Genomic DNA, 13,654 nt, shown 5'->3' on the forward strand with positions numbered 1-13,654 from the left:
ACTCTCTCCACACTCTCCACACACTCCACACTCCCTCCACGCTCTCTCCACACTCTCTCCACACACTCCACACTCTCCACACTCTCTCCACGCTCTCTCCACGCTCTCTCCACACTCTCTCCACACTCTCTCCACACTCTCCACGCTCTCTCCACACACTCCACACACTCCACACTCTCTCCACACTCTCTCCACACTCTCTCCACACTCTCTCCACACTCTCCACACTCTCTCCACACTCTCTCCACACTCTCCACTCTCTCCACGCTCTCTCCACACACTCCACACTCTCCGCACTCTCCACACTCTCTCCACTCCCACCACGCTCTCTGCACACCCCGTGCCCGCGCTGCCCTCCCCGCCGCGCTCGGTGCCCACAGGGAATCCCACCCTCCCGTCGCTCGGGGCTCGCACGCGGAGGGGGCTCCGTAGCGGGTTAGTGCGTCGGGGCGCGCTCACGCGCTCATCTCCGCGACGCCCGCGGCCTCCTCGTGCTCGCGGAGGCCGTGGGCGCCCGCAGTCCGCGGCGTGCGCGGGGCGGCGCGGGCGCGCGCCGGGGAGCCGGGCGGCGTGCGGGGCGCCCGGCCCGCGCACGGCGAGCGGTGGTAGCGCCGCGCCGAGCGCCCCGCAGCGCCGGGGGAGCGCCCCGACGCCGGGTACCCGCCGGCCTCGCGCGCGTCGGCCTCGGCCTCGGCCTCCGGGGGGTCCTGCGGATCCAGGGGGTGGTTGGTTATGGGTCGGGGCAATGTGGGGCTGCCGGCGCTGCCCCTCGGGCCTCACCTTGTCCTTGAGGATGTAGAGGGCCACGGGGTTCTTGCGGTCGGGCTCGGCACGCGCCAGCGTCTCGGCTGCGGGGAGGTGAGCGGAGGCTGCGGGAGGCTGGGGGGGCGCTATGGGGGTGCGATGGGGCGCTATGGGGTGATATGGGTGCTGTGAGGCGCTGTGGGGGGGATGTGGGGGGCTGCGGGGAGACTGTGGGGTGCTCTAGGGTGTGATGGGGTGCTCTAGGGTGCTCTAGGGCTGCTGTGAGGTGCTATGGGGAGGCTGCAGGGTGCTATGGGAGATGGTTTGGGTGGCTATGGGGAGGATTTGGGAGACTGCGGGGTGCTATAGTGTGCGATGGGGTGCTCTAGGGCTGCTGTGAGGTGCTATGGGTGCTATGGGAGATGGTTTGGGGTGCTGGGGGCTATGGGGTGGCTATGGGGAGGATTGGGGGTGTTATGGGGGGACTATGGGGTGCTATAGTGTGTGATGGGGTGCTCTAGGGCTGCTGTGAGGTGCTATGGGTGTTTTGGGAGATGGTTTGGGGTGCTGGGGGCTATGGGGTGGCTATGGGGAGGATTGGGGGTGCTATGGGGGGACTATGGGGTGCTATAGGGTGTGACGGGGTGCTCTAGGGCTGCTGTGAGGTGCTATGGGGAAGCTGCCGGGTGCTATGAGTGCTATGGGAGATGGTTTGGGGTGCTGTGGGGAGGATTTGGGGTGCTGCGGGGAGACTGTGGGGTGCTCTAGGGTGTGATGGGGTGCTCTAGGGTGCTCTAGGGCTGTTGTGAGGTGCTATGGGGAGGCTGTAGGGTGCTATGGGAGATGGTTTGGGGTGCTGCGGGCTATGGGGTGGCTATGGGGAGGATTGGGGGTGCTATGGGGAGACTATGGGGTGCTACAGGGTGTGACGAGGTGCTCTAGGGCTGCTGTGAGGTGCTATTGGGAAGCTGCCAGGTGCTATGGGAGATGGTTTGGGGTGCTATGGGGTGGCTATGGGAAGGATTTGGGGTGCTGTGTGGAGCCTATGGGGTGCTATAGGGTGTGATGGGGTGCTCTAGGGCTGCTGTGAGGTGCTATGGGGAAGCTGCCGGGTGCTATGGGTGCTATGGGAGATGATTTGGGGTGCTGGGGTCTGTAGGGATCCTACGGGGGCACTGTGAGGGCACTACGGGGACACTATGGGGGAGCTATGGGGATCTTATGGGGACCCTATGGGGACACTATGAAGATGCTATGGGGAAATTACAGGGACACTATGGGGGCACTATGGGGGAGCTGTGGGGATGCTATGGGAATGCTATGGGGACACTATGGGGATGCTCTGGGGACGCTCTGGGGATGCTATGGGGACGCTATGGGGATGCTATGGGGACGCTATGGGGTTGCTATGGGGACACTACGGGGATGCTATAGGGACACTATGGGGACGCTATGGGGACGCTCTGGGCTCACCCTCATGCTTGAGCTGCTCCTCATCCTGCTCAGCGAAGTCGCCGCCGCCGCCGGGCGCCTCCGCTCCCCGCTTGCCCCTGCCCACGGCCGGGGACATCCCGTGAGCTCCCCACGCGCCCACCGCCCCCAGCCCCCCAAGTCCCACCTCGCCCCATACTTCTTGGAGGGCTTCCAGCAGGCGCACACGGTCACCAGCGTCACCAGCAGGAAGATGCCCCCGGTGGAGAGGATGACGTAGAGCGAGCTGCGACCTGGGTGAGAAGCGGCCATGGGGACAGGAGCGCTATGGGGACACGCGGGGACGTGTGGGGACACGCGGGGACACGGGGACGCGGCGCTTACGGTACACGGTGAGCTTGAGCGGCCCGCTGCGGCCCTGGCTGATGGGGTTCTCCACGAGGCAGCTGTAGACGTCGTCGTCGGCCATGAGCACGCGCGTGATGGTGAGCGCCTTGCGGTCGGGCGAGAGCAGCAGGCGCGAGTCGTTGCCCAGCGGGCGCCCGTCCTTGAGCCACGTGTAGCGCGCCTTGGTGCCGTTGGCGTGCGAGCAGTTGAGCGTCACGAACTCGCTCAGCTCCAGCACCGTCGACGAGGCCACGGCCACGTGCGGCTTCGACACGGGGACTGCGGGCAGGCGGCGCGGCGCCCCGCGGGGGCGGCCCTGCTGTTCCCATCGCGTCCCGACGCCGCCTCCCCATCCCATCCCAACCCTCCTGACACTTCCTTGCAGCCCCATCCCAACTCTTCCCATTGCATCCCAATGCCTCCTCCCAATCCCATCCTAACCCTGCCCCCTGCCTCCTGACACTTCCTTGCAGCCCCATCCCAACTCTTCCCATCACATCCCAATGCCTCCTCCCAATCCCACCCCAACCCTCCCTGCTGCCTCCTGACACTTCCTTGCGGCTCCATCCTAACTCTTCCCATTGCATCCCAATGCCTCCTCACCATCCCATCCCAGCCCTCCTGACACTTCCTTGCAGCCCCATCCCAGCTCTTCCCATTGCATCCCAACACCTCTTTCCAACCCTATCCTGACCCTCCCTGCTGCATCCCTCTCTCCAACCCCATCCCAGCTCTTCCCATCACATCCCAACACCTCCTTCCAACCCTCTCCTGACCCTCCTCATTGTATCTATCTCTCCAACCCAATCCCATCTCTTCCCATCACATCCCAACGCCTCTTTCCAACCCTATCCTGACCCTCCTCGTTGCATCCCTCTCTCCAACTCTATCCCAGCTCTTCCCATTGCATCCCTCTCTCCAACCCCATCCCAGCTCTTCCCATCACATCCCAACGCCTCTTTCCAACCCTATCCTGACCCTCCTCGTTGCATCCCTCTCTCCAAATCTATCCCAGCTCTTCCCATTGCATCCCTCTCTCCAACCCCATCCCAGCTCTTCCCATCGCATCCCAACGCCTCTTTCCAACCCTATCCTGACCCTCCTCGTTGCATCCCTCTCTCCAACTCTATCCCAGCTCTTCCCATTGCATCCCTCTCTCCAACCCCATCCCAGCTCTTCCCATCGCATCCCAACGCCTCTTTCCAACCCTATCCTGACCCTCCTCGTTGCATCCCTCTCTCCAAATCTATCCCAGCTCTTCCCATTGCATCCCTCTCTCCAACCCCATCCCAGCTCTTCCCATCGCATCCCAACGCCTCTTTCCAACCCTATCCTGACCCTCCTCGTTGCATCCCTCTCTCCAAATCTATCCCAGCTCTTCCCATTGCATCCCTCTCTCCAACCCCATCCCAGCTCTTCCCATCGCATCCCAACACCTCCTTCCAACCCTATCCTGACCCTCCTCGTTGCATCCCTCTCTCCAATCCCATCCCAGCTCTTCCCAATGCCTCCTTCCAACCCTATCCTGACCCTCCTCATTGCATCCCGCTGCCTCTCTCCAACCCCATCCCAGCTCTCCCCATCACATCCCAACACCTCCTTCCAACCCTATCCTGACCCTCCCTGCTGCATCCCTCTCTCCAGCCCCATCCCAGCTCCCCCATCGCATCCCGCGCTCACTGTCCACCGTGAGGTTGATGGTCTTCTCCCCGGTGAACGTGTCATCCGTGATGGACACCTCCACCTCGTAGGTGCCCTCGTCGGCGAGCTGCAGCGGGCTGATGAGCAGCGACCCGTTCTCCAGGATGCGGATGCGGTCGCGGTAGCCGGGCCGCAGGTTCCCGATGATCTCGGTGCCGATGGACTGCGCCACCGTCACCGCCTTGTCCCGCTTGAGCTGCCACTTCACCACGGGCTTGTCGGCGCTGGCGCTGCTGTAGCGCACCGAGAGCAGCGCCGCCTTCCCCGCCGTGCCGCGCACCAGCGCCGCGGGGCTGCTGATGTTCACGGCGGCCGCCAGCCCTGCCGGCGAGAGCGGCGCGTCCGGGGGGGCCGCGGCGACGACGGCCACGCGGGTCCCCCCTCCGGCCCCCGGGACGCGCGCGGTGCTGCGCGATTGCTGCGGTGATTGCAGCATGGTGGGCTTGTTGCAATGATTGCAGCACAGTGCGATTGTTGCAATGATTGCAGCACGGTGCGCTTGTTGCAATGATTGCAGCATGGTGCGCTTGTTGCAAAGATTGCAGCAGGGTGGGCTTGTTGCAATGATTGCAGCATGGTGTGCTTGTTGCAATGCTTGCAATGGAGTGCGCTTATTGCAACAATTGCAGCACAGCGAGCTTGCTGCAATGCTTGCAGCATGGTGCGCTTGTTGCAAAGATTGCAACGGGGTGCACTTGCTGCAATGATTGCAGCATGGTGCGCTGGTTGCAATGCTTGCATCATGGTGCGCTTGTTGCAAAGATTGCAGCACGGTGGGCTTGTTGCAATGCTTGCAGCATGGTGGGCTTGTTGCAAAGATTGCAGCACAGTGCGCTTGTTGCAAAGATTGCAACGGGGTGCGCTTGTTGCAATGATTGCAGCATGGTGCGCTTGTTGCAAAGATTGCAGCATGGTGGCTTGCTGCAATGCTTGCAGCATGGTGGGCTTGTTGCAATGCTTGCAGCACAGTGCACTTGTTGCAATGCTTGCATCATGGTGTGCTTGTTGCAAAGATTGCAGCATGGTGGGCTTGTTGCAATGCTTGCATCATGGTGCGCTTGTTGCAAAGATTGCAGCATGGTGGGCTTGTTGCAATGCTTGCAGCACAGTGCGCTTGTTGCAATGATTGCAGCATGGTGTGCTTTTTGCAAAGATTGCAGCAGGGTGGGCTTGTTGCAATGCTTGCAGCATGGTGGGGTTGTTGCAAAGATTGCAGCATGGTGCGTTTGCTGCAACGATTACAGCACGGTGCGCTTGCTGCAATGCTTGCAGCATGGTGGGCTTGTTGCAATGCTTGCATCATGGTGCGCTTGTTGCAAAGATTGCAGCAGGGCGAGCTTGCTGCAAGGCTTGCAACGGGGTGCGCTTGTTGCACTGATTGCATCATGGTGCGCTTATTGCAGTGCTTGCACCATGGTGAGCTTGTTGCAATGATTGCAGCACGGCACGCTTGCTGCAATGCTTGCACTATGGTGCACTTGCTGCAATGCTTGCAGCATGGTATGTTTCTTGCAATGCTTGCAACGGGCTGCACTTGTTGCAATGCTTACAGCATGGCGCACTTGTTGCAATGATTGCAGCTTGGCGCACTTGTTGCAATGATGGCAGCACGCTGCGCTTGTTGCAAAGCTTGCAAAGCGTGCACCATTGTATGCATACAGAGATGCTCAGAACACGGCCCACATGCAGAAAGGCATGCACAAGGCTTTGCATTGCTAGGTGCATGCAAAAAATGCAAAAATGCATGTAAAAAATGCAAAAATGCATGCAGAAATTCTCACAGCTCGTGTGCATGCAGAACCGCTCGCACCACTGGTCGCTTGCAGAAATGCATGCAACACGGCATGCATGCAAAACCATTCCAGCAGTTTACGTCCCTTCTGTCCCCAAAACATCCTTTCTGTGCCCAAAACCCCGCGAGCTCCCAAGCCAGGATGCCCTTTAGCGGGAAGCCAACAAGCCCCGGATTGACGCCGGGTGCCCGGCCGTGCCCGGAGCTGCAAGCAAAGGCTTGAAACAAGCCCCAAAGTCATGGGACCTATTGGTATGCAGAGTCCGTCCTCCTTCCCTGCAGGCTGCCCGGAATAAAATAAAACAGAGAGAAAAGGGCCCGTTTTAAGGACGCTTTTTTTTTTTTCCTCAGCACTGTGCAAAAAGGACAGGATTTTTTTGCAAGAAAAGAGGCACCTTTGGGGCTTGGCCCCAAGCCCCGAGGCGCTTTGCAAAGCGGGTGCCCGTGGGTGCTGTGCCCGCTGCTTTGTGCCACCCCATTCTGGCCCCCTTGCAGCTTTTGTGTCCATTGCAAATTCTCTTGCAATTGCTTTTTTTTCCCCACCTTTTTGTGCAATTCCTTTTTTTTTTGCAATGCTTTTCTTTTGCATTTTTTTTTGCAATTCTGTTTTTGCACATCACTTTCTTTTCAAAGCCTATTTTTGCAAAGCCTATTCTTGCAAATCCCTTTGCAAATCCTTTTTCTTTTACAAATCCATTTTGCAAATCCTTTTTTCCCCCCCAAACCCTATTTTTCCAAATCCTTTTTGCAAACCCTATTTTTGCAATTCTTTTTTTTTTCAAATCCTTTCTTTTTGCAAATCCTTTTTTGCAAACCCTATTTTTGCAAAGCCTTTTTCTGTTGCAAATCCTTTGTGCAAACCCTATTCTCACAAATCTTTTTTTTTTCCTGTTTGCAAATCCCTTTTTGCAAATCCTTTTTATTGCAAACCCCATTTTTCCAATTCCTCTTTTTTTTTGCAAATCCTATTTTTGCAAGTCTATCTTGACACATCCTTTTTATTGCAAACCTTCTTTTTGCAAATCCTCCTTTTTTCCTTTTTTTTTTCTTTTTGCAAATCCTCTCTTTTATTTTTTTTTATTTTTGCAAATCCTTTGCAATTTTCCTTTTTTGGGGGCCCTTTTTGCATTTCACCCCCTCGCCCGCTGCAACTTTCCTCCTTCCAAAGCCGTTCGCCGTTCGCGCATGAATTCCCAAAGATAACGGTGCGCGGCCGAGCCCAAAACACTCTGCCAGCCCCCCCGCTCCGCTCAACCCTCCGCTTTTAACCACTTCGGCCCGATTTTGACCCAAAACCCCCACGGAGGCATCAAACCCTCGAGGCGGACGGGTCGGAGCGGGACGTTATTCACAAGCACCAAAACTCTCCCCGCATCCCCAAAACTCATCCGGATCCTGCAAATCCTTGGGATAAACGGGTGCATTTAGGCGCAAAACGCTCCCCCAAATGCCACCCCCTCTTTTTTTTTTTTTTTGCCCGGTTTCCTCAAGGGCCGGTATCCGAGCGGATATTTCCCCCTTATTTATCGGGATAAGACGGAGCTCCCGTTTGATTAGCAGGGAAAAATCGCCCGGGGGGGGGGGTGGTGGAATTAGAGGGGGGGATTCGGAGCCGGGGCTGCAATTTGGGTGCAAAACCCCCCCGAAAAGCGCCGTGTCCCCCCCTTTCAAGGGGACCCTTCCCCACAGGGGGGTTCCTTGGCGCTCCGCCGCGAACGCCCGTCGTTTTCCCCGTTTTTTTTTTTCCAGGGCCGGGCCGGGTTTTTCCCTCCCTCCCGTTGGATCCTTCCCGGCCGGGGGGCCCGGGGGGGCCCTACCTGCGTGCAGGGCCAGGATGCAGAGGGGCAGCAGGCGCCGGGCGCCGGGCGCCGGGGGCATCGCGGCCTCGCTGGGCGCCGCCGCGGCCACGTCCCGCCGCGCCGCCCACGCGCTGCCAACTTGGGTTGTTTTCCCTTTTTCCTTTTGTTTCTTTTTTTTTCTCCCCTTTCCTTTCTTTTTTTTCCCCTTTTCTTCCCATTTTTTCCTTTTCTTTCCCTTTTTCCCTTCTTTTTCCCTTTTCCCCTTCTCTTTCCCTTTTCCCCTTCTCTTTCCCCTTTCCCCTTCTCTTTCCCCTTTTCCCTTCTCTTTCCCCTTTTCCCTTTCCTTTCCCCTTTCCTTTCCCCTTTCCTTTCCCCTTTCCTTCCCCCCCTTTCCTTTCCCTTTTCCCCTTTCCTTTCCCTTTTTTCTCCCCCCCTTTTTTCCCCTTTCCTTGTTTTTCCCCCCCCTCCATTTTTTTAACCCGCTTCCGCGCTTTTATTTCTTCCTTATTATCATTTTTAAGGGGAGTTATCAATATATTTTATATGTATTTAAAGCGTTTGGAGCCTCCTCTTTTCCTCCCCGCCGCTGCTGCAGGCTGAGACCGGTGAAACTCGTCACCCGAGTGAGGTCTCTTCCGCCCGCCCCTTCCCATGATGGAGTTCCATAGGGTTACGGGATTCCATAGGATATTGGATTTGGGAGAGGGGGGTGCGGGGAGGCGTTGGAGGGGGAGATGCTATGGGGGAGGTATAGGGGGTAAGGGGGTGCTATGGGGGGCGCTATAGGGGTTTCATATGGGGGTGCTCGGGGGCCCTATGGGGCCGATATAGGGCGCCCCCCTCAACCGCGCGGAGACGGGACGCGAACCCGCGGCCCCGGGAGGAGCCAGGAGGGGCGGGGGAGCGGCAGGAGGCGGGGGCGTGGCCACACGGGGCGGGGGCGTGGTCGGGGCTCGGGGGGCGTGGCCAGCCGCCCGGCGGGGAGGCGGGCGAAGGGGGCGTGGCCTGGCGCGGAGGGGGCGTGGCCGGCGGGGCGGAAGTGGCGCGCGGATTCAAAGCGACCGTTGGCGGGGGGGAGCGGCCGTTACCGGGCGCTGAGGCGAGGGGGGAGCGGCGGGGCCGCCGGGGCGGGTTGGGGGGGCCCCGGGGGCGGGTTAGGGGGCAGCGGGAGGGCCCGGAGGGCGGTCGGGGTTCGGGGCGGCCGCCGGGTCTCACCTCGTTCCCGTCCACAGCGGCCGCCATGGGCCCCGCCGCCGCCTCGGAGCGCGGGCGCCCCGCGCCCAAAGCGGGGGCTCCCCCTTCCCGGGGCGCCTGGCGGGCGCTGGGCGAGCGGGGCCAGCGCGTGGCGCCCGTGGGCGCCTGGGTGGAGAGCGCCCCGGGGCCGCCGCAGGCCTTCGTGAGTACCGGAGCCCCAAATCCCCAAAAACGGCCCCAAAACGGGGTCAGGGCGCGGAAATAACGGGTCCCCGGCGCAGGCCTCGGCGCTGCAGGTGGAGGCGGCGCTGCGGGCGCGCGCACGGGAGCGGGCCGCGGGTCTGCGGCGCTTCCAGGGCGACGTGCGGCGGCGCGTGCGGCAGCGCGCCCGGCTCCGCGGGGCCCAGCAGCTCCGGAGCTCCCGGGAAGCGGTGAGCGGGGGAAGCCCGGGATGAACCACCCCCCCCTCCAGCGCTGCGTTTGGCGCGGGTTTAACCCGGGTTTGGCCCGTGCAGGTGGAGAAGGAGAGCGGCGCGGCCCTGCGTTATTCGGCGGCCGCTGCCCGCAGCCCCCGCGCCGGGGCCATCCGCAGCCCCCGCGCTCCCCCGGAGCCCTTCCAGCAGCGCGCGGCCGAGGTGAGCGCCCGCGGGAGAAACAGGCTTATTTTATGGTATATTTTGGCTAAAAACATCAATAATTTGCGGCCACCCCTATGCTGCGGTGGGGCACTAGGTGGTGCCACTTCCCCGCGGCTCCCGTTCCGTGCGGCTCTGGAAGCCTCCGGAAAGGCGGATTGGGGTGAAACTGAGGCTTTTGGATAATTTTGTGTTTGCCGAAGCCCGTTTTGCGGCTCGTTTTGTCCCCCCGTTGCTTCTCCCCGCAGCTCAGCAAGGCGGTGAGGGAGGTTCGGCGCAGGCTGGCGGCCTGCAAGACGGTATCCGGAGCGTCGGAGGCGCCCGGAGGCCCCTGGAGAGACGTGAGTGTCCGGGAAGCTCCGACCTGGAATTCCGGGTGGAAAAACCAACGTGGTTTTGGTGCCCCCGCTCCATAACCGGCGCTTCCCGAGGGCTCCGTCCCGGTGCTACCGTTGGAGGAAAGCGGCCAAGCGAGCGGCACCATCTCCCCGTGCTCTTATCTACCAAGATAAGATAAATCCCTTTTCCAAGCCTGATTTCCCCGTTTCCAAGATTAGGTGACGATACCGAGCCCCGTGATGAGACATTTTGGGTGTGAGAAACGGGGCTGGAAGGACTTTGGGCCACCCCATATTTCCCTCTCCCCAAAACTCTATTTTTCACCTCCAAATTGTACTTATGCCCCATAAAAAATGTTAATCTACCCTCTTTTTTTCCCTTAAAACCTGCCTTTTGTGACAATTTAGGAGCTTCCCTGGGCAATTTAGTCCAGGAGGGAATATCTTGATGAGCTGCATGAGTCTCTGTTGGTACTATAAGACTGAAACAGCTGAAAAATGGGGGAAAAGGGGTCTTTAATGTTCATCTGCTAAAAAATGGATAAAAAGGGTTTTTTTTAATGGAGATCTGCTAAAAAAAAATGGGTAAAAAGGGGGTCTTTAATGGTCACCTGTGTCATTTTTGCCCCCAAGGAATCCGTGTTTCTCCCTATCCACAGTAGACAGGACAAGGGCAGCGGCTTCTGCTCTTCCCCTTGGATCCCCAAGATCCCCATCTCGTCCTCTTTGCTTCCAGAAACCGGCGTCATCTGGGACGCTCCTGGGCTCCGGAGAGGAGGAAGAGGAGGAGGAAGAGGAGGAATTTCTCCTGTTTGGCTGTCACGACCTTCCGGCCGAACTGCAGGAGCAAGCGAGCGCCGAGCGGGAAGGCGACTTCTGCTGCAGGATTGAGCTGGAAAAGGTGAGACTCGGATGTCCGAGCTGGGATTTGGGGGGGTTAGTCCCAGCTGGAGAGCTTGGAAATGGGGGGAAAAAGGTGGGAATTTGGGAGGACTTGCCCGTGTTGTCTTCCAGCTTGGCGGCGGCTCCGGGAAGGATCCGAAGTCGCCCGGCTCCCGAGTGTCCCTCGAGCTCTGGGCTGGAGTGGACGAGGAGGAAAGGAAGAAGCAGGTTTGTCCCCTGGCACAGCGTCATTCCCGTGGGATCTCCAGCTCCCCAAGGAGCTCCGGGACATTCCCCTGACCCGGATAAATCCCGGGAATGGCCCTAACCATGTAGCACCTCAAGCCTTGAGCTGCCCAACTCGCCCCGAATCCGCCCGTGTCCAACCCTTGCTCCATCCGGGACCGCGAGCCTCAACCCTCTTATTCCCTCCGCTAGCGCCAACGGGAATTCCTGCGATTCCGGCGCCTTTTCATGGACCTGGAACGGGAGCAAGTGCGGGAGCAGCAGCGGCACAAGGAGCGGCAGAAGAGAGTCGCCAAGTGAGCGCACGCCGGGCTCTCTCCGGGCACCTTCTTATTTCTTTTCCTTAATTATTTAAGGCTGGAAAAGCCTCGTGCGCTGCCGCCGGTTCCCAGTTCCCTTTTGCGGCTGAGGAACCAAGGAGGCCTTAAAGCGGCTCCATGCGCAAATGTCATGTGATGGGACACGCTCTTCCTCCTCATGCTTTAAAAATAACAATTTTCCCGACTTAAAAATAGACATTTAGGGCGTTTCCTCCCTTTGATTCCTGCCGAGAGGTGGGATCTCCTCGGCTAAGCCGGGAGGGAGCTCCTTGAGGTTCTCCCTTGCTTTGGGATCCCGGTGCAGCTCCATGAGGAGCTGGGCCCCCAAAATCTCACGTTGGGGCCCCCAAAATCTCACGTTGGGGCCCCCAAAATCTCACGTTGGGGCCCCCAAAATGCAGCTGGAAGCGTACGGAGCTGTCCCAGCACCCTCGGGTCCCGGCCGCGTTCCCGACTCGGCGTTCCCGGTGTTAAATCCGTCTTATCTCTGGCCCTTCACCCTCATGGCTGTAAAGCTCTACAGCGCCATAAAGATTCCCTAGAATTTGTTCCAAAGTTGAAGTGTAAAAATAACCGCTCTCCTTCGGGTGACTTGGGTCACCTGCTGCATTAAGGAGGTCCCGAAGGGGCTGGATGTCCCCAAGGTGCCATCGAGACACCAGAGGGGACTTTCCACCTCGTCTGGTGCGAGGAGGAACGAGCAATTGGCTGAAAACGCCTCTTTTGGCCCCAAAAAGGTGGTGGGGCCTCCGAGGTGGCCTCTTGGCTTGAAGGCCAGAGCGCGTGGGGAGATTGGGAGCTCTTCTCCCATCGGGATGAGCGTTCCGGATGGATCGAGCGCGTGAAGCTGTTGGGAAAACTCAACCGTTTGTTCCCGCAGGATCAAGAGCGCCAAGGAGAGCGAGCGGCGCGCCGAGGAGCGGAGGCTGCGGGAGGAGGCTCCGGAGCAGGATCCGGAAAGGGCCTGCGAGATCCTGGCGCGGCTGGAGCTGGACGAGCGGCGGCTCCGCGAGACGCGGGAGGAGCGGCGGCGGAGCGAGGAGCGCGCCCGGTACGCGGCGGCCCTGCGCGCGCAGGCGCGGGAGCGGCTCCGCCGCGGCGCCGTCTCCCTGCCGCCGCTCTGCTCCTGCGGCGCCGACTTCTGGGAATGCCGCCCGGCCGCCTGCGCCAACAACTGCGTCTTCTACCGCGACCGCGGAGGTTAGGAGCGGCCTCCGGGAGGCTCCGCGCGGCCTCCGGGAGGCCCGGCCTCGCTCAGCGCCGCGCGTGCCCTCGCAGCCTACGGCCGAGCCCTGCGCTCCGTCGTCGCCTCCTGCGCCCCGGCCGAGCCCCGGCTCCCGCTGCGCCGCTGACGCCCGCCGGAACGGCGGCTTTCCGTGCCGGAGAGGATCCCTCGGACGCGATGCCCTCGGACGCGATGCCCTCGGACGCGATGCCCTCGGACGCGATGCCCTCGGGATGAGGAATAAAGCAGAACAAGGAGAAACAAGGGGGCTGCCGTGAGTGTTGATCCGTCTCGGCTCGCGGCTTCCCGGGGCGCCGCGCAGCGGGATTCTCCCGCCGGGAAGCACGCGGGAGCCCTTGGATACCCGAATCCGGGTATTTTCGCTCCTCCTCGGAGCTTCCCCGCTCCTCCTGCCCTCGCTTCCCGCCCGGAGCGCCGGGTCACGCTCCGCGGGCTCCGGATAAAGTCGCAAGTCCCCGCGCGATAGGGCCGGGGCCGGCGCGGGCGCCGCGGGCAGAGGTCGCAGCCGGAGGCGCCGCGGTCGTCTCGGCCTCCCTCCGCGGCCTCTCCAATATTAACCCGGCGCCGGAAGCGCCCGGAGCGCCGCGGGGATGGAGGCCGGAGGCCTCCACGGCCCGCGGATCCTCTTGGATTGTTGCTGGTGCTTGAGGAAATGCCGCGACCCGGAACAGCCGGGGCTGGAATTCACCCGCTGCCCTCGTTTCTCCCTGTTCTGCCCCTCCCTTTTTCCTCCCTCCTTTATCCCTGTTTTTTCTCCCCCATCCCACAAGGAAAAGGCTCTGGGGGGGGAAGGGGAGGGCTGGTTTTTGGGATCCCCTTTTTTTCCCGGGATTTGCCCCATCCAAGGGAAGCTGGAGGTGAAAGCGCCTGGATGCTGCCTCCCTTCCTCTTGGCCCGAAGGGAAAATTCACATCCCAAAATTCCTGGCTGGAAAAGCTG

General features: G+C 60.4%; 2 protein-coding genes across 2 annotated transcripts; one reads left to right on the top strand and one right to left on the bottom strand.

Annotated features, from left to right (window-relative positions):
• Positions 1–455: 455 nt before the first annotated feature.
• Positions 456–7,944, bottom strand: HEPACAM (hepatic and glial cell adhesion molecule). Its single transcript, XM_088522018.1, has 7 exons — positions 7,873–7,944; positions 4,243–4,584; positions 2,560–2,841; positions 2,375–2,468; positions 2,218–2,294; positions 781–848; positions 456–707 (listed from the first exon to the last, which is right to left on the bottom strand). The coding sequence occupies exons 1-7, from the start codon at positions 7,931–7,933 to the stop codon at positions 456–458; spliced, it is 1,176 nt and encodes a 391-aa protein (XP_088378144.1). The 5' UTR covers positions 7,934–7,944.
• Positions 7,945–9,094: 1,150 nt separating this feature from the next.
• Positions 9,095–12,821, top strand: CCDC15 (coiled-coil domain containing 15). Its single transcript, XM_088522055.1, has 9 exons — positions 9,095–9,250; positions 9,330–9,479; positions 9,564–9,683; positions 9,932–10,024; positions 10,758–10,922; positions 11,036–11,131; positions 11,342–11,445; positions 12,350–12,669; positions 12,748–12,821. The coding sequence occupies exons 1-9, from the start codon at positions 9,095–9,097 to the stop codon at positions 12,819–12,821; spliced, it is 1,278 nt and encodes a 425-aa protein (XP_088378181.1).
• Positions 12,822–13,654: the final 833 nt, after the last annotated feature.

Source organism: Tinamus guttatus, unplaced genomic scaffold (assembly GCF_059628265.1).
Source record: "Tinamus guttatus ecotype Peru unplaced genomic scaffold, ASM5962826v1 Tinamus_guttatus_pri_ptg000143l, whole genome shotgun sequence".
NCBI lineage: Eukaryota > Metazoa > Chordata > Aves > Tinamiformes > Tinamidae > Tinamus > Tinamus guttatus.